This window comes from Ascochyta rabiei, chromosome 14 (genome assembly GCF_004011695.2).
Source record: "Ascochyta rabiei chromosome 14, complete sequence".
Lineage (NCBI taxonomy): Eukaryota > Fungi > Ascomycota > Dothideomycetes > Pleosporales > Didymellaceae > Ascochyta > Ascochyta rabiei.
The window spans coordinates 3,047-23,726 of NC_082418.1; the positions used below are offsets into that span (position 1 = coordinate 3,047).

Sequence of the window (20,680 nt, forward strand, 5' to 3'; positions counted from 1 at the left end):
TTTCTTCTCAATCTCTCTCTTCTTTCTATCTCTTATCTCTTTCCCTAAACTCTTTATAAACTCTTTAAACATATACTCTCTACTTTTTACTTCTTTTTATACCTTTTCTCTTCTTTTCTCCTTATTTACTTCTTCCTCAACCTTTTTAAATTTCTAACAAACTACAACTTTCCTTTTTACTTTACTTTTTCCTTTCCTTCCTCTTTCTACACTTTTTCTCTTCAACCTTCTTTCTTTTCTCAACTTTTACTCTTTCTAATCTTTCTTTTCTTTTCACCTTCTATTTAACTACTCTTTTATTTCATACATCTTTTAATAAACTAACTTCTTCTTCTACTTTCTTCTCTTCTTTTTAATTCTTTCTTTTCATCTTTCTCTATTTTCTACTCTTTTTTCTTCGTTTACTATCTTTACATCTTAATCACTTTAAATATCTTTTCTAATACTTTTACACTCTCTCTTTATTAAATACTACATTTAACTATCTTTTCTATCCTACTAACACTCTTTTAACAATTTTTTACCTTTTTCTACTTCTCTTCTTACTTTATCCTCTCTACTATTCTCTTCTCTTAACAATTCTTTCATTCTCTTTTCTTTCCTTTTTTCTTTTTATACATCTCTTAACCCTATCTCTGCTACTTGCGCGCTGTTATACTGCTGCATGAACAACGCTACTCTAATTGCTACTACCATTGCGTTGCTGAAAAAAATTCGCCTTAAAACCGCTCTCTGTACCGCTTATCTATCTCTACAACTGCCTCTTCACTCTTGTGTAACACTTGACGGGCCTACCGCCCACCCACTTTCTCTTCTTCACCCTGCTTACCTGCTACTCTTCTCTATCCCGCTTCACGGTCTTAAACACCTCCCCTCCTTCACTCTTAACCGCATCGCTCCGGGGGCACATCCACGGGCCCCCCCCGCCCAACCCTCTACCCCCTCTCCCGTGATACCTTATTACGGGCCCACCGCCTACCCTTATTCTACTTTCTTCTCTCCTTCATCCTTTGCTCGTGATGCCTTATCACGGCCCCACCCACCTCCCCTCTTTCTCCTTTACCCTCTACCGCCCTGCCCAACTGCTTTGTGACACCTGACGGGCCCTCCGCCCGCCCCTCTCTCACGCACTACGGCATCTACGGGTTCGGGAATGCCTTTCTAGGCTGCGGCACCACAATCGGATTTGCCAAACTTCCCCTAACTACTGTTCTATCTTGTGACAATACTATGTAAACGCCCAAAACACCTTACTCCACGTCATTTTTATCCCGTTCCATCTTTCCAATCCACCTGATACCCTGTTCAAATGCCCTTTCCCTCTACTATTCATTCTTATACCCGATTTACAAAGCAACCAACCCTGCCCAATCCAAATTCGCGCGATCAACGCGATTGACGCCCTCTTGCACGAACAACTTCTTGTACCTCTCCCATCCACCATCCTGCTGGCTCTTCTACCTATTGCGCATGTCTTTCTCAACTACTCTACTATCTATCCAAATTTACTTTGTCCTGACTCTCACTTTCTTCAATACGCACGGCTGCTTTCGGATAGGGACTCACTTGGTTTGGTCTGCTCTCTCCGGATTGTGGGCTCTTCCTGGATCGGGGGCTCTTCTTAAATGATCGGCTCTTACTACTTGGGGGCACTGATGTGGACTCCCTTGGCTTGCGGGGACCACTTTCGGGCCACTTTGGGGGACTACTTTCGGACCACTTAGGGTGGCGCACTACTTGGCGCGCTACTTGGGGAACCACGTGGGGAACTACTTGGGAACCACTTAGATTGGGGGACCCACTTAGGTTGGACGTGCCACTCGGGTGGGGCAACCACTTGGGTTGACGCACTACTTGTGGAACTACTCGGGGAACCACGCGGGTTTGTGCTGACTACGCGGCTTAATGCTGACCATGTGACTATGTGGATTAATGCTTACTGCGCGGGTTGATGCTTACTACGCGGGTTAATACTGACTATGCAGGTTGGTGCTGACTACGTGGATTGGGGGATCCGCATGGGTTGGGGGCTCTACTTGGGTCGGGGGCTCTACTTGGGTTGGGGGCTCTACTTGGGTCGGGGGCTCTACTTGGGTTGGGGGATCCGCATGGGTTAGGGGCTCTACTTGGGTTGGGGGTTCTACTTGAGTTGGGGGATCCGCATGGGTTGGGGGCTCTACTTGGGTTGGGGGGCTCTACTTGGGTTAGCGGGTATCACTCGGGTTGGCGGGTATCACTCGGGTTGTGGGGACTACTTTGGTTGGTGGCCCTTCTCTGGGCGTTTCTTTCTACGTCTCTGAAGTGTCTGTGTTGCTATTTGGCTGTTTTGCACTTTCTGACTTGTGATCACCGTGCAGTCGCAAGTCAGCCTACAGCACGTTTCTCCTGACTTCTCCTGACCTAAGGTTTCGGGTTACGGTTATATCAAACACATTCTTTCTAGTCTGCTAAATACGACTGCACATGCCCCTCCTCCCAAGCATATAGGAAACGACACATCTGGCTCGCGTCTCTCTGGCCCATCTTGATCTTCAATCCGAGCCACTTGTAAAGCCGGAGCTCATCGCTACCGTGCACAATCGCGGCGTCTTGCATCTGCTGCTCCAGCCATGGCGTGCACATCAGTGGCTGGCAGGCAAGCAGCGCAGCTACTGCTCTCTGGAGCACTCCATCGTACTGGCAAGGCACATGCATCCCTTGTGTCTTAAACGCACCCTGTATGCTTGTTTCCTCCCACTTGTTGCAGATGGCTTGGGGCGCCCAGCAGTAAAAACACCGCGCATACTTCTCCCACTTCACTTAGTGCATAGATTTCACCTTAGACTCCATTAATGTCATCTGCGCTCCGCTGGCCTTTGAACAGTCCTTCCAGTCGTGGCGCGCCGGGTCAGCCTGAGTGGCCATGCAGATGGCGCACGCATTGCTCCAGCGCTGGAAGTGCTGCTCTAGCCGCTCCAGGTCATATACTTTTTGTTCCGTCCTTCGCCGTTGCCGGATCTTAACCCTCTGCTCTTTAACGACCATAGCTCGCTCTATACATCTGCGCTGCTCCTCTGCTGCCACCGCCGCGGTGTCGGCCTGCGTCTCCTCTGGCTCTTCCTGCTCTTCTTCGACGGCTTGTCGCTTGGTACCACCGGGGTGTCGCTCGCATAGATCACACTTCGACTCTCCCATCTCGCATTGCTGCCTGTTCTGTCTGCCGTCCATGTGCTTGTCTATCGCGATTCGCCGACAGGATTCGACTGTCATGAACTCCTTTGCAGGTCGCTCCAGCTTGTAGCCGAGCGCCTTCTCTACCCTCCCCTCTTTCGTTACATAGCACGCTCTCATAACAATAGACTCGCTGTCGAGCCCCGTTCGTCCCGCCCGGCCGCTCTCTTGCACATATTGGAGCAGCAGGGGACACATGGCAACGTGGATCACCACCCGGACGCCTGCAGCGTCGAGCCCAAGACCCAGCATGTTCGTGGCTGTACAAAGCTTCTCTATGCCCAGGGTGAAGCTTCGCACCATGCGTGCCTTTTCCTCGTCTGAGCCCATCTGACGGTAGTATGCAGAGCACTGCAGAAGCTTCGCAAGCCGTTTCGTCTCGTCCACAGTTGGACAATAGACGATGATCTGCGCCTTGGGTCCGTACCTACTCCTCTTCGCAGCCACGAGCTCAATAAGTACTTTTTCTAGCGTGCCACGTGTGTACTCTAGCACCTGGTACGCAATGTTCGTTCGCGTGGTGCGTTCATCGCGGCATATGGTTACGGTCTGGGCATCGAGCCCTGCGGTGTGCAAGAAGGCGGGCTGCAGCGTGGGCGGCAAGGTTGCAGTCAGGTAGACAACCTGTGTGCCCTTCTCCGTCATCTCCACCATCTTGAGGGGGTCTGGCCGCCAGTCCTGTGTCGACTCCAGCAGCACGTGGCACTCGTCTATCACAATACGATCTAGCTGATGGAGCATGCGCTTTTCGTCAATGAACCTGCCGAACGCCTTCGTGACTGCGCTCTCAGGCGTCACCAGCACAATACGAGCCCAGTACGGCGGTCTTCTTCCATCCCACTTCGCGCAGGGGATGCCGAGCTGGTCGCAGCGATCTTGCAGATCGTCTCGCAAGGCATTCAACGGAGCCACGACCACGGAGACGCCGCCTGGCGAGACGGACGCGGGCAGCATGAACAGCATACTCTTGCCGGTGCCGGTAGCCATAACAACTAGCACGCGCAGCCGTCGCTGCATCACAGCCTCGAGGCTTTCTTCTTGCTTGCCACGATACTCGGCGTCCGGCCGTCCAGCGAGTCGCCTGAACTCTGCCTTGAGGTCCACCATCGCGAGCAACGACCAGCGCTGGAGCGCCTGCTTCTCTTGCTGCGCTACCATCTCCGCGCGAACACCGGGGTGCATGCGGCCGTCCTCCCAGGCGGATGCAAACTCCAGCACGCGATGCCAGTCCATGCTCACCCGCCGGAACTCCTCCCGCTCGGCCATGGTCTGAAAGGGAGACTCCATCATGGAGCGGCCGTAGTTGCCCTCCTCTGTTTCAAGGCTGTGGCCGGACTGCAACGCTTGCGCGTTGCTCTTCGCCGGCGCTTTGTTCCAGTAGAGCACTTCCAACCAGTCGCGTGCTTGTCCATCTCTTGCCAGCTCTCGGTGGATGGCTGGGTAGGCATGCCGCCAGGCGCGGGTGCCGAGAGCGGTGTTCATGTACTGAAAGGTCTGCTCGCGCAGGACACGGCGTATGCGATCGGTGCCCCAGTACCCGTCTGGGTTAGCGGATCGTGCCTTCTTACGGTCGGCTTCGCCGTACTCGTCTCCGTCGTCGCTCTCTTCGCTATCGCTCTCGTCGCCCCACTGCTCCTCCGGCTCTGGCTCCCAGATGAAAGCGGTAGGGCGGGCAACGCCATTGTGCAGCATCTGGAGATCATCTATGAACGGTCGACCGAGCCCGAGGAAGTACACCACCAGCTCACCCACCTCCCGGGGAACATAGCGGTGGATCGTCTTGACACGCTTGCTGAAGCTATACCCCTTGTGGTACGTAGTGGTGAAGGATACCAGGCCACCCTCTACAAACACCCCCCGATACCCCACCCTGTCTGCACTGTTCTCGCACTGTATCGAGGTAATCTCTGTCCCGCGACCAGGCCCGCCGCCAGACATGTGAACAAGCGTGAAGAGGCCTTCTTTAAACCGACGCACTCCTTTCATGTACCTAGCTACAGCGTCATCGCGCCATAGCGTCCGTTCCGGCCGTTGTGTGCTATCTATCCCACGAATGAATCTCTCCCTTAGCAGAGCCTCGTCCAACACCCGGTCTAGAAGCCAGTCTTGCCATCTATCTAGCTGGTTGTCAGGGTGCTTCAGAAAGCTCCAGCCCGTAGCCAGCTCGGCTGGCTGATCGACGAGTTTGTCCACAGACACCTCTGGAAGCGGGGTGGTCCCGGGTCGCACGCAACCCCTTTCGTCTAGATCCAAGAGTAGGACGTCCTTGAATAGCTGCAACCGCACCGTCTCGCAGAGTCCCTTCACCATCGACCGGAGATCGGCTAGCGAAAAGCTCTGCTTGTCAATGAGAAGCCGATCTCCATCCCACGACACGATACCGGGAGTATTACGTCGCTTTGCCTGTGTTCTAGCTAGCGTACGCAAGCGGAGCATTCGATTCATAGGACTAGGTGTGCCTTTGAAGTCGGACAGCGTCATAAACCGTTCAGACATGTCTTTAACTAGCTCATACGCAGTAGGTGCTGTACAAGGGTCTTTCTGAAGCGCTTTATCTCGCTGGCAGCGGGCATGATGCACTACGAGCGCTTTCGAGGTAGTGATCAAAGCAGACAGCGTTGGCGAGAACTCGTGCGCCGGAACCCACCCACCGCCATGGTGATCAGGCTTGAGGCCGAGGACAGCCACTCCGCTCAGCAGTGCGCTCTCGTGCTCGTCGCCAGTCAGGCTGTGGTTGAGCAAGGCGATCCAAAAGCGCAGGCATCGCTCTTCCAGTTTCTCTTTCTTCGCAGCGTCGTCTGAGCGGGCTATTTGCTGGAGTGACACCAAGAGGGCGTCTTGCGTGCTGGTAAGTTTGTATGGCGGCCGCTCGACCTGGTCATATGTGCGCCACAGGTAGCAGAGGATGCTTACCAGCTTCTGGCTGTACTTCTTGATCGTACCGACTCGATGCCTAGCGTAGAAGGGCCGCTCGTTCGATTCTGCGCCCGCCTCACGTCGCTCGATAATCTCCAGTGCGAGTCTGCCGACAACCTCAGCTTGGCTGCTATCGAACGCTTTTCGTATCAGCCGCTCCATAGCTTTGCAAACATCGCGTAAGCCTGTGTTGTCAAACGCCACTTCTTCCTTCCCACGCGCGTCTACCTCCCCACCAGCTAGCTGTTTAGCGCGCAGAAGTGCCGCCCTTGGGATACCTTGTAGGTGCGGGACCTATTCTGTGAGCTCTAGCCACGGATCAGCCTGCGAACGGATGCCCTCTTTAATCTTATCCTGCGCTGCTGCTGCCTTACGCTCTTCTCGCTGATGCTGGCGATCTGCCTTCACTCTCTGGGAGATGTCTGCTAGAGTCGCAGCTCCAACGCTCGTCTCGACTGCAACATACGCCGGCCAGCCAACAGCTCTGAACAAGCGCTGGCAGGATTGGCTGTCTCGCCATACTCGGTTGCGCGAGTGCTTGCTCTTTTGCCTCATATCTCTCCCTCGCTTTTGTTCGTTCACCCAGCCATGCTTATCCTTGCAATGTTTCTGCATGCCCTGCAGCGAGATGCAGGTATACCAACAACGCTCCGACAAGCATACCAGCCCGTCTTCTCGGCTTTTCAGACCAAAGACGGGCTCCTTAGCCGGCCTTGGTACACGCACGTCTCCTGGACTCCACGCAAGGTTTGGTAGCGCGCGTACAGCTGCCGCCAGGCTCTTGCGCGTAGCGACTGTGACCTTGGGATGGCGCTCTTTGAGGTGCGTAACGATCTGCGCTGGTGGAATAGCGGTGGCACATGGTTTACAAACTACGACTCGAAGTTCAGGCCGGTGTTCAAACAGCTGCGCAAATAGTTCCATAGTGTAAGGAGCAGAAGGGACACAAGTGGGCGCTATGCAACACGTCCGTTGGCCTAGTGTTTGCTATCCCCCGGCATATTGATCGACAGACTGTGTATCAATCTTGCTTTTGGTTTAATTGCGCTCCTAGCTCTGCTAACGCTGGTTGGTAAGGGCGTTGTGGTACATCCGTGCGCGGCCTGACTTTTGGTGCCGCGGTGTGACCGCGTCAGAACCTCAACAACACCCAACCCCCTTTCCGCACAACCTTCGTCCGAACTTCCGCTCGCAACCTCATTCGCAGTACATAAGTCGATAATGCACTGGTTGGCAGCATTAGACAGCGCCGCAGAGCGGTTTGATGGCGGTCGTCGGAGCTTTCCTCTAGCCAGCGAAGCTGACTTCGTTCGCAACTACGCGTACGAGCCGCCGAATGAGGACTACAAGAAGCTCTTCTTCTGCCGAGCGACCATCTCACGCTCGCAGCGTGATCCAGGTGCTCGTCCGCACAGCGCAGGATGGCTGATCCCCACCCGTGACGATGCCAGCGTCTGCAAGCCCGTCTTCATTGCCCACTCCGTCTTGTCAGCGATCTGGCTTCTGCGCGAGACGCTTGCCGACGACGTCCTGCCTGACAATATCTGGGATCGTCTGGTCTGCGCGGCCGAGTCGCTTGCGGAGGACGGGATGGAAGAGCCGCCGTCTGCGCAGAAGCCCTTTGCTTCCCCTTCACAACAGGCCTCTGCTCCACCCCCGCAACAAAAGAAGCGGCCACACCTATCTGCGCCGGCCCCTACACCAAAGCGCGCTCAAACAACCACCAATAAGACACATCCAGCCAGCCCTCAGCTGTCACAGCCTAGCGAACCAGATGAGCAGCTGAAAGACTCCCCTCTGCACATCACTACCATCTCCAACAACAACTGCCGTGCGGAGCAAAAACGCAGCAGGACACTCGCCACTTCGCGTGCGAAGAAGCGGCTTGCCCTTGGTCTGGTAGCACCTGGCGACAAGGCTCCTCTTCCAGAGCAGGCTGCCTACACCTCTATTGTGCAAAAGGACAAGTCCGTCGTCGCCTGGATCATCAAGCAGCCGGTCTCCGATGACACGGACTTCTACAGCTCCACCCAAACTCCCTACCTCACAGCCTGCACCCTTCTAGAGAAAGCGCGCGTGCTTAGAAACCAGTCCTCTCGGTACCACGCTGCCCAGTTCCTGCAGGCTTGGCGAGAACGTGGCTCACCCTTCAGAGGTGGCGGCGAGCTCGCTGGCAGCCAGAGCAGGACCGGTGCGGGAGCTAAGCGCTTGCAGCTGCTAAGTGTGCGCAACAATGCTGACAGGGATTTCTGCTTTGCCTGGAACATGTGCACACGTTACAAAGCAGAGCTAGCAGCTGTCTATATCGAGTCTCGATGGGCGTCAGCTCTCCTAGGTCAAGCATACTCCAACAAGATAGCGCAGATCTGGCATAACGACTTTGTATCTAGCAACGACAGGACGCGAAATCAATACAGAAAGGGACAGATCCGCACAGAGGCAGTTGCAGCGCTAGTAGAGTTAGTTAGTCCCAACGCCACTAAGAAGGACAAGCAGGTGTTTAGACGACGGTTAGGCCAAGCCATGCGCTGGTACTCCATTAGTCAGGAGCTAGGCTGGGGCATTCTGACCCTGATACCACACGACGAGATTGCGAATTGCTGGATAGAACGCACCCTCCGTGTAGGCCAGCTGCATGTCTGGATTAAGCTACTTAAGAAGGAGTGTCCAGACATTTGTGCAGCTAGCAAGGCACTTAAGAACTGGTTAGGGCCAGAGGGAATTGCTGGCGGGCCCATCAACGAGAAGAAAACGCTGAGCATTGAGGCGGAGGCGCCAGCAACCATCTACGAGGTGGAAGAGATTCAAGACAGCAAAGACGACGAAACTGACAACAGCGTTAACAACAGCACCAGAGAGCAAAGTCATGCTTCGCCAAAGAGTCCTACGCCAGCTCCGCGGTTGCGTTAGCTAACTTTGCTTGAATTGTTCCATCCTGTAGAGTAGATGTTACCTGCGCTTAACTCTGAACATTGTGCTACATACCTTATTGATACTGCCCTACAACATCGCGAACATTAATATTGAAACATCTACTATATTCCACTCACGTACCGTATGCTCAATTCTTCTAGAAATTTAACATACAATTGGGACGCACTTTGTACACGTTCCGCAATCGTTGCAGCAATATTTGACTTCAGGAACAGCGAACAAATTCACGCTGAAAAAGCGAACAAATACAGTCGAGTGTCTGTGCTCACGCTAAAATTTACATAGGCAAAGCGAACAAATACACTGTCTTTGTTCGTATAATCACTGGGAGAGCTACTTACCCTAGCATAGGTGGCTAAGGAAGCTATCTTTATCTTACAACTATTGTTAGAACTTAGTATACACCTCTTACAATTAACAATTACTATTTAATATAATAATACTTAGACTATCTAATTAATTAATACGGAAGTCTTAAAACTCTAAACTAAACTACGACATATAGACATTTATAACTACTAGCTACAATAAGAGGTAAACAAAGGCACTATAACAGTAACCTATGTCCTATCTACTAAGATGTTAGCTAACAGACTTACAAAGGCTCTGCCTGCAAGCAAGTAGTTAACCTTTCTAAGGCAGCTAGGACTAAAGAAACATACTGAACGAAGAAAGCTAGCTAACACCTAGATAGAATTACTTAATTAAAAGCTTGCTAACCTAGAGGTATAATAAGAGCTAATTATGTCCAGCTTTAAAAGGGCCTTAAAGCTAAGGGGGTGTGTCAGATAACTAACCTTGCCAAGCCAAGTTGGGATTTTGGGGTTAACCTTGGTTAACTTAGGGGCTAGCGGCACACACACATAAAATGAGCTATTAAGACAGATAATTATTAATTAATCACCTTTATCATCATCTTTGCACATTAAGCATATTATCTAACAGATATAGACACAGCGTTCTAGTACGCTTAAGTACTTAAAGACTCTGTAACCTGTACCTACTAGATTATAGGCACTATCTACTATAGTGTCTACTAGGAATTAATTTAACAACGTATTAATAAGGGATCAATCTAGACCTAGGCTAACCTCCGCGTAGAAGAGAAGCAGCTTGTCTAAGACCTAGTCATTACATATTATAAAAACTACAACAAGTACTTTAACTATAAGTAGAAGTCTAACAATTTAGTTAACACCTTCCTAATAAAGTTAAATAAGCAGGAGTCTCTACTGCTCTGTAACTTTGTAAAGTTTAAAGACAGCAGTAACAACTATAAGTTTAAGATAGCATTTATATAGAGCCTTATACCCCCTACACTCTAACGTAAAATCTAGTAGAATAGCAGTCTAGAATATATTACTAAGTGGGCGGAGTTTAAACAGGCCCTCTAAAACGCAGAAACCTTAACAGTCCTCTTAAACCTAGGGTTGCGGACTAAAAGTAGCGGTAGAAACAAGAGACCTCTTTCTTTAGACGCTAGGAGAAAGTTTAAAAGGCATAACAGTTAGGCGTTAACCCCCTCTAGGAGCAACACTAGGAAGCACCTAGGAGGCCCGTAGCTAACAACTAGTGCTGCTAATTTATTAGGCAGAAGATAGAACCCTAAGGGAAACAACTATTAACAATCCTAAGGTTAACTACAGAACTAGGGACAATATACCTAGGGATACTAGTAGCAGAGCTATTAGAGAGGCCGTAGAGGCAGCTAACAACATTCTAGTAGTAAGCCAAACCTAGGAAATGGCAAGCCCTAGTCGCTAACCTGTCCTACCTGCAGCTAGGGTTAGAAACTAAGAGGAAATAAACCTGCATAACAGTTATAGTCTAGCTTAACAACGCTAACAGTAACCCTAGGACCCTCTAGGCTCTGTACAAGTTAGGCTTAGAGCTAAACCTTATTACTAAGGATGTAGCTAGGGACCTAGGGCTTAACCTAGCAGGCACTGACTAACAACTAAAGGCCGTAGTCCTAGACAACACAGAGCTATCCTTAACTAACTAGTACTAGTTAACAGTAGTCTGCCACAACAGCAAAGGAGTACCTAAGATAATTAGACTAACTAAGTTCTAGTCTATATTATTTATTAGGTATAACCTAGTCCTAGGTTACCTATAGCTAGCTAAGGTAGACCTATATATCTATTTCTTAGCAGGAACCTATAAGTAGTTTACTAACAACGCTAAGAGAGTCTAGCTGTTAACAGCTAAACAATTATTTAGTAAACTAGGTCTAGGCAAGCAGCTATATCTACTACATCCTAGAAGCCTAAAGATAGGCAGTCTAACAGACGCCTACTAGGTAGACGCTAGACAGGCGTTAGAAGCAGCCTGTCTCGCTAAATAGTTAAGAATCATAGCAGTAGGACTTAACAGCAGCGCTATCCTAGATAACAACGCCCTAGACGCAGAAGAACTTAAGTACGTGCCTAAACACCTCTATTATAAGTAGTTTACTTTTAGTAAACAACAGATAAGTATGCTAGCACCCTACTAGGAGTACAACCACTCTATTAAGATTAAGGATAGAGCTAAGGTTCCTAACCTTCTAATCTACAACCTATCTCGCAGAGAGCTGGACACCCTCTAGGACTACCTTAAGACAGCACAGAAGAAGGGCTAGATCTGTCTAAGCAGGTCACCAGCAGGAGCTCCTATCCTGTTTGTCCCTAAGTTAGACAGTACTATAAGACTGTGCATTAACTATTAGGGATTAAACAGGGTAACTATTAAGAACTAGTACCCTATACTGCTAGTTAGTAAATTTATAGACTACCTGTTAAAAGTAAAGGTCTTTACTAAGCTAGATCTACGTAACGCCTACTATAGGCTCTAGATTAAGGAAGGTAACAAGTAGAAGACTACGTTTAAGACACAGTATAGTTATTTTAAATACCTAGTAATACCTTTTAGACTAGCAAACGCGCTAGCCACGTTTTAATCCTACATCTACTAAGCCCTAGGAGGCCTACTAGATAGAACCTGCGTAGTCTACCTTAATAACATCCTTATCTACTTCTAGGATAAGAAGGACCACAACAAGCACGTCAAGGAGGTCCTAGATTGCCTAGTTAAGTAGGGGATGTTTGCAAAGGCCAGCAAGTACGTCTTCTCCAGCAAGTTAGTAGAGTTTCTAGGATTTATTATTACACTAGACGGCGTGGTTATAGACCCTAAGAGGGTCCACACTATTACAGAATAGCTAGAGCTGTTAAGCTATAAGGACATTTAGGTGTTCTTAGGCTTTACTAACTTCTATTAACAATTTATTTTTAACTACTTAGGAATTGTCTAACTGCTTATAGACTATATAACAGCTGCCTAGAACCTAACAGAGGACTAGAGGGTCTCTAGTCTAGAAAAAGGGAAGGTAAGACTAAAGAAAAGCTAAAAGGGACTAATAAAATAGTACAAACTATAGCACTGGCTAGAGAAAGCCTACATAATGTTTCTTGCAATTAGGGAGAAGTTTATAAAATCCCTAGTGCTATAACACTTTAACCCTAATAAGCCTATTATTGTTCTTATAGACGTGTTAGACTTTACTATAGCAGCTATCTTATTACAACCCTAGACGTCTAAAGTAGCAACAGAGCAGCACTAGAAACTAGTAGCATTCTAGAGCTAGAAGTTGTAAGGTCTATCTATTAGATAGCATACCTATAACAAGGAACTCTTAGCAATTATTAAAGCTTTTAAGTAGTAGAGGTATTACCTTAAACACACCCCTGCAACAATCTAGGTACTCTTAGACTATAATAACCTAAGGTACTTTATAATAATAAAGGAGCTCTCTCTAAAACAAGCCTGTTAGGCAGAAGAGCTAGTAAGGTTTAACTTTAAAGTTAAATACAAGCTAGGACTAGAGGACGTAGTAGATAGTCCCTTAAGACGTCTAAATTACGCATAAGGTCTTAAGGTTAGGGAATAGTAAGCCCTTAGGGACGCTATGCTACCTACCTTATAATAGAAGCTTTAGATCTAGAAAATTTAAAAGTCTAGGGCTTAAAAAGATGTATAGGTAACATCTGGGAGTAACGTACCTATAGAAGACCTAGCAGAAGTCTAACAACTACCTAAAATTGTCCCTAAGGAATTCTGCCAACATTAGATTAGCCTTAGAGACTTGTCTCCCCTAGCTCTTAACCCTCTATCTAATAGCTATTAGAGCTAGGGTTTATCTAAAGACACTAAAGCCAGGGGACCAGACTTTAACGTTGCAGAAGCTCTCCTTTGTAGCCTAGACAACAGAGTTAGTGCCCCTACACACCTTGCAAACAAAGCTACATAGGGAGATTCTGCTTACGCCTTAGAAACCCTAGAACTCCTAATAGATTTTGTTAAGTAAGTCTAGTAATAGGACGCAGCATACCCTATAAACTAGTTATTAACAACCTAGATAGATGGTAAAGCGAAGAAGGGACAGCACTACTAGGAGGTTAACCCTAGCAGGACCTTAAGTAGAAGTGGGAAAGTTTAGATTCCTAACAATATTACACTGCGCTAAACTATCCTTTTAAGGAATTATAATAACCCTATAGGAGGTTCCTACAGCATAGATAAGACTACTAAAGTACTTAAGAGAAAGTACTACTAGCTATAACTAATAAAGGACGTATATAAGTACATCTAAAGGTGTCCTCTATACTAACTGCATAAGATTAGGAGGCATAAGCTGTAGAGATTACTTACACTATTACTAGTGCTAAACACAGCTTAGCAGCACTTCTCCCTTAACTTTATAATAGACCTACTAAAGTTAACAGATACTAAGGGGAATAAGTATAACTCTATACTAGTCCTTATAGACTGCTTTAGCAAGTACGTCTAGTACCTACCCTGCACTAAGACAATTACTGCCTAATGCCTAGCTAAGCTGCTTATAGAGCAGAGCTTTTTAAAGTAAGGACTACTAGATATATTGTTGTTAGATTAAGGTTTAGTGTTTACTAGTTAATTCTGGTATAATATATGCTACTACCTTAAAATTAACTACTAATTAAGTACAGCTTTCCACCCCTAGACAGATAGGCAGATAGAGTAACAAAACTAGAAGTTAGAAATATACCTCCGCATATATATAAACTACTAATAGAATAACTAGGTAGACCTTCTACTATACGCTGAGTACGCCTATAACTCTAAAGCTTACTCTGCTTATAGAGAATCTCCTATAAAGGTTGCCTTTAGTATAGACCCTAAAGGATTTAACAGGATACCTAATAAGCACTAGCTACAAAAACCCTAAACTGTCTAGGATAAGGATAAGGCGACACTAGAACTACGCTGGCAGGTTGCTAGCTGCCTATTAAACTAGCATAAAATATAGAAAATAGTAAAGGAGGCCTTAGAGTACGTATAAAAGGGTAACGCCTAGTAGTACAACACAAGACAGTCTAAACAACACTTTACTAAGGGAGACTCTATTCTCCTTTAGGCTAAGAACCTAATAACAAGTTATATTTTAAAGAAGTTTAACGCTTAATACCTTAGGCTATTTGTAGTAATTAAGAAGGTAGGTAAGCTAGTATATAAGCTGAAGCTACCCCTATCTATAGACAGAGTGCACCTAGTGTTTAACGTATTACTTCTTAAGCACTAGAGAGAACTCCTTACAAGTAGTAGGTTCTAGCTAGGTCCTATTAGTATACTAGAAGACGTCTTACCTAGTAACAGGTTTAAATTTAAAGGTATACTGTTACACAGAGATACTACTGCCTAGGGAAGAGAGTACAGAGTTAAGTGGCTAGGTTAGCTAAAAAAAGAAGCCACCTAGGAACTACTTAAGAACCTTAACTACTGCGATAAGATCTTTTAGGATTATTACTAATACGCTTAGGTAGGTAATCTATTAAGAGTAGGCTGCCCTATAACTAATAGACTAGCGCAACTAAAGTAAAAGAGGGGACGTCCTTAGAAGTCTGCCTTATAAACCCTACTCTAAAATAGCTAATAGGAAAGTAAGGATAGATAGTCCTTAGACTTGTGCGACTAGAGGCTAAAGGAGGCCTAGCGTCTATCTAATATATTACTAGCAAAGACTAGCACGTTTATAGGAGAGGAGAGTCTTATTATTATCTACTAGTCTATTAAGAAGTATTACAGGAATAGAGGGTCTTTATAACTACAACCGCAACTTAAGCAGCTCCTCTGCAACCCTTAGAAGGGCTTATCTTGTAGGAGGGGCTGTAACAACAACAACCACCTAGGGTAGGTTTAGTTAGAGACAACAAAAACTGCTTAAAAGGAGCTAACAGAGCCTAAACAGCAGAAGGCAGGTTAGTACTATAATAGTACTACTGCTTTTCTGCGTTGTAAGCACTACCTGTCTTCTAGAAGTAATCCTTAATTATGCTGTTAATTATAATGTTGTTAGGAAGCTTTATACTAATAGTCCTAACAGTAGCCTATAATAAGTTAGCTCTACATAAGAAAGAGGGGGAGGAAAAATACCTACAATATACTGCTTAAGGTTATGTAACTAAGAAACCTAATAGGCTTAAGCGTACTTAGTCTTGCTTAGACTAGACTTATTAATGCAGTAATAAACTACAGCATTATAGGCAATAAAGCTATTATAATAAGCCTTAGCGTAGTTATAGGCAGTCTGCTAGTACGCCTGCACCTAAGCAATTATATTGTTATTAGTTACCTAGTTACCTTAGGTAACTGTCTTATTATTTGTCTTGTAGAGAGCACGCTTAATTAAGAAATTAAGCATGTTGCAGGCTTAACAGAAAACAGGGTTAATCTACAAAAGTTAGTAGGAGTAGACACTAGGACAGCGTAGGAAATACCTTAACACACCTTCCTTCCTTTAATTAGACGCAGCAGGGGCACACGCTGAAGTTGTCCTTACAAAGCCTATACCTACCAGGCTAACAAAAGACACAGATAAAGGACAAGATAGTGCTATTAGGGTTACTCTTAGATAAGGTAGTTAAGTGCGTAATGCTAGTACAGCACTAGTACTGTAAAAGCAACAGCTAAGGCTGTATGCTCTTAGGCAGCTAGTAGATATAGTCTAGTAGAGCCTTATAGGAGATATATATTAGAGAGGGCGTTATAGTATAGAAGGTAAGGGCTAGAAGGTAGATATAGATAAAGGTGTAGAGATAATAAGGCACTATAAGTAAGTAGATACAGTCCTTATATACGCTAAATTCCCTCTACCTAGTAGCTCCCTAGTAACAACCTAGCCTCTTACTGCTCTCTTACCTGTTGCGATCTACTGCGCAGGAAGACAATTCTTATTACAAATATCTAGGCACAGGTCTATTAACTGCTAGAAGGGCAACTAGTAATCTTACCTAAGATTTACGTTATAAACTAACGCTAGAGCCTAGACTATACTGCGCAAGGGTCTAGGCAAGGCGCTAGGCATAGCAAGGCTAACAGCTTACTGTTACTACTAGCATGCAGACAATATCCCCTGTAAATAAGCAAATCCTATGCTAGTTTGCGCAGGAGCAGGGCTGTAGGAGCTACTGGCGATCCTCTTGCAGACGTTACTAGTTAGGGACTTACTGCTCTAGCCTACAAGGCAGACAACGTCTAACTACTTACGCCTCTAGCAGCCTTAGCCCTAGGATTAAGGCACCTAATTACTTAGGAGATTGCAGAGAGCAAACAGCGGGCACGCCTAGGGTAACCCTTAGCCTAGTGCTAGGCGCTGCGTAAGCTATGTAGAGAGTAAATAATACCTCTTACGTATTACCTATTTAGTGTATAATTGTCACGCTCCCTATAGCCTTAGCTACACAGGTTTTAGAGCTAATAACTACTAAGGCGTTATTTACAGTAACGTCTGGCAGAAGTAACAGCTTACTAACTAGCAGCTAATAAAGGCATAAGGGAAGACTTGGCCTTAGCTAGTCTCTTGCAAATAAGACTTATCTACCTAGCTGCGCAGTAACACTGCCCTAGTAGCTTACTAAGTAAACGTTAGGAGGATAGGATTGCTAGCGTCTATTACGTGCTAAACAGCTTCCTATCTCTATAGACGCTAACTAATAGACCCCTACTAGCACTGCATTTCTCCTACTAAGTTTTTCCCTCTACAGGAGGTTTTTCTAGAGTTTAATAACATTGCTGGAGACCTCTCTACAGTTTAGGACAAACCTTTAAAGAGGGGGGGGCTATTGTTATAAGTATTCTCCCCACGCTAGGAGATACCTTAGCTAGGTCCTAGGCTAAGCCTAGGGACCTACCGGCCACACACGTATATAATATTCACAAACCTTAAGACTTATCTATTAAGGATTTGTCTTATTTCGTAAATATCACCCCATTATTTGTCCTATCTCGCTCTTCTCTATTGCCTGCCTACAGTGCCCTTACACCCTTAGCTTAGAATCCTATTATAAGCTGCGTAAACTAGTTAATTAACTCTTTAACATAAGGTCCTCTAGTTGCTCTTATATCTTCTTAAGCAGGATATCCCTTAATATACTCTTCTAGCCCTTAACAAGTCCTAACTAATTAAGAAAGCTAGCCTATTTGCTAATTAGCATTAACTTTATAAATCTATCTGTAATTATATTGTTAGATAGGGTGTATTCTACTTTAATTATGTTGTAATTAACTTCTAATTATAACTAGTATTTATGTATATTAATATGCTAAAACTTAGTTTATATATTAGTAATGTCTATAGTAAATAGACGTATTGTCTGCATATTGTTACATTGAATTGTTATTATTATATTGCTTAGGGTTACCTAAAGCTCTTTTAATAGTTAAGAGGTGATTATTACTTCCTTAGCTACTTAAAATAGTGCTAGGAACTTAACCTCTGTAGTTAACGTCGTAACAGTATCTTGTTTATTTACTCTCTAGGAAACAAGTCCTCTAAATAATTTAATAGCGTATCCTTAGGAACTCTTTTAGTCTATAGTTTTGTTAGCAAATAATACGTTACTTATAACTTTAAGTCCTTTACCTTATCTAAAGTTAAGTAACAGATTCCTTGTCTTCTATAGGTACAGAAGCACTTAGTTAGCAGCGTCTTAGTGTTTATTACTTAGGTAAACTAGAAAGCGTGTAAGTTGCGACGTAGCAAACGCTATGTTAGGTTAAGTAGTTACTGCTACAAACAACAGGGATTTAATCTTTTACTAATATCAATTAATCTCTAGTAGTTTAGCTAGACTGTTTCTAGGCTTAAGTTTAATTCTAGATATTAGCGTATTATGCCTTACATCCTGTCTAGTTACTAATTAACTAATCTTATTAACGTATGCAGCTTGTAACAATTAAATTATCTATTACTATCTATTATATTAGACTTCTACACTAAGGAACTATTTAAGATTATCTCCTCTAGTGCACAGGTATTGCTCCTGTATCTGTTTAATAGCATTATCTGCCTCTTATTTGTGCTTTAGGTAGTATGTAATTATAATATTATCTATATAGAAGAAGATAATTATTCTATCCTTAATTATACAGCATAGCTCTTATAGTACTTATTTAAATCTAATTCTAGCTAATATTGCTGTAAATTCCTTCTGCTATAGTAGAGGGGAGATGCAGAGTATGTATAAGGCTTTCTATACCTTTAGTAAGGTACCTATCTTCTAGTATCCTCTTAGCATCCTTATGTATATTTTGCAGTTAATAGCTATATAGACAGACGCATTTATAACATCCTATTATTTTAGTTTAAGATTGTATTTTACAGCAATTGCTATTAGTATTCTAAGTAATTAGCCTGTAAGTGTTGCTGTATATATGTCTTATAACATAATATTACATTAATAGTCTCCTCTAACTAAAAGCCTTAATTTGCACTTATTAAGGCAGTAGTGTTTATTAAACTTGTATGTATAGACCTATATACAGTTAAGTATTTATTATCTAGACTTCTAAACTAGAGCTGCTAGAACTTTAGTCTATAACTCTATTTGTTTGTAGCTGTATAGGTGTTTATTTTCTGCTTATTTAAACATCTTATAGAGAGGGTGCTCCTCTAGCTTTAAGTATACTGTAGATAATAGCAGAAGTTTATTCTAATGCAGCTTAATTCCCTTCGCTATAATCCTCTTTAATTAAGCTTTATTAAAAAGTATTCCTTTATATTAACTAAGGTGTTCTGCCTTAGTGCCTGCTATAAATGCAGCTGCCTACAGCGTCGTTACAGACGTTCCTTAGTCTTATTTAAGTTAGTCTGTTGTCTTATCATAGCTTATCTATTTAGTTAGGAATACTACTAGTAGAGGAGTTAGTAGAGGCGTTAGGTATGCCTCTACAATCTTTCTGCCTTAGTAATATTAGGGTTGTTTATCACGCAGAGTGTTCTCCTGCGTTATCTTGTCCTTATAGAACATTTTAGTTTTAGATATATAGCTCTATATAGCTAAGAGTTTTACTATACTAATTTAAGTTATAATTTCCTCTAACATATTATGCTTAAGGTTATCTATAATATCCTCTATTTTGCTGTTAAATATTGTTTCTTTATTAAACACCACATCACAGGTGCTAATTACTTTAGCTATTAATAAGACCTAGATTTTGTATATGTTAGTAGACTAGTATCCTACTAAGTATCTAATCTATACCTTTAGGTCTAGTCTTTATAGCCTTAATTTTCTTTAATAAGTATTATTAGTTATAGCAAATGCTTTGCATCTATATGCTCTTAAGTAAGCCTAGTTTAGTTTTTAAGGTCTAGTAACTATGCTATTTATAGCAGCTATGCGTATAAAGAATATTTTATATAGTAATCTCTACTTATTTAGATAATTTAGCGTCTAATTATATAGGTATACTGTTGCTCTAGTAATTTCTAGCTAGAGTTCCTATAGTAGATTTGCGTCTAGTTAAATTGCGTATACCTTCTCTTTTATTACACCCCCTAAGCATTCTGCTCCTTTATTTTAAGCCTATGTGTCTAGAGTAGAAGGCTTAAGTCTTATTAAGAGGGACGTGCACTATCTCTTAACCTCTTATTTAAGTATAACAAAATTATTATCTGTCTTAATTACCTTAACTGTAATATTAAACTGTTTCTTTAAGAACTAGATAAAGACCCTAAGTAGACAGATAATAGATCTTGCGGGCCTGTTATCCTTAAAGTAGAAGTCCCACACGTACTAAGAGTGTTAGCAGGTAATAAGTATTTAACTCTTTTCCTTATTAAAGCTTTTTGCTTTATATTTATGGATGTCTATAGCTATTTATTTGCCTAGGCCTTTATTATTTAATTATAGGGTTCTTTATATTTAATGCTTTAATTTTAATCATCTATATACATTACATTACACTATTATAATACCTTTAATCTTTACCCCCTTAGATTAATGCATAAGGTGCTTAATTGCAGATAGTCCTAGATGTCTAAGCCTCTTATGCTACATTATAGCTGTTACTCTCTATAGAAATCTTCTATTGTAATTTATACGTATATAGAGTGCTGCTGTAGCTATATTTAGTTATTTAATAACCTACTGTCTAAAGCTCTCTATTAGGATAGCTATAATGTTGCTGTTTCCTTGCTGTAGCGTTGTTAGATCTTCTTAGTTATCCCACTATATTCCTTATCTTTAGAGTAGCCTAAATAATACCAGGTTGCAGAGGAAATCTAGGCACTACGCAATATAGTCTAAGCGTAGTACAT

At 44.1% G+C, this 20,680-nt stretch overlaps 2 protein-coding genes across 2 annotated transcripts, besides 10 other annotated features; one reads left to right on the plus strand and one right to left on the minus strand.

The window, feature by feature from the left end:
* Positions 1–2,019: part of a dispersed repeat that runs on past the window's edge.
* Positions 527–614: a tandem repeat.
* Positions 2,020–2,208: 189 nt separating the features above from the next.
* Positions 2,209–9,386: a mobile genetic element.
* On the minus strand, positions 2,800–6,288 carry EKO05_0007958 (uncharacterized protein; the record flags this gene model as incomplete). Its single annotated transcript, XM_038946409.2, has 1 exon — positions 2,800–6,288. One exon carries the CDS (start codon positions 6,286–6,288, stop codon positions 2,800–2,802), a length of 3,489 nt encoding a protein of 1,162 aa, XP_038796431.2.
* On the plus strand, positions 7,348–9,036 carry EKO05_0007959 (uncharacterized protein; the record flags this gene model as incomplete). Its single annotated transcript, XM_038946411.1, has 1 exon — positions 7,348–9,036. The coding sequence occupies one exon, from the start codon at positions 7,348–7,350 to the stop codon at positions 9,034–9,036; it is 1,689 nt and encodes a 562-aa protein (XP_038796433.1).
* A 3-nt stretch (positions 9,387–9,389) lies between the features above and the next one.
* Positions 9,390–10,004: a mobile genetic element.
* Positions 9,473–9,525: a tandem repeat.
* Positions 10,005–16,183: a mobile genetic element.
* Positions 10,206–10,247: a tandem repeat.
* Positions 16,184–16,376: 193 nt separating the features above from the next.
* Positions 16,377–16,917: a dispersed repeat.
* Positions 16,918–16,919: 2 nt separating this feature from the next.
* Positions 16,920–17,425: a mobile genetic element.
* Positions 17,399–20,680: part of a mobile genetic element that runs on past the window's edge.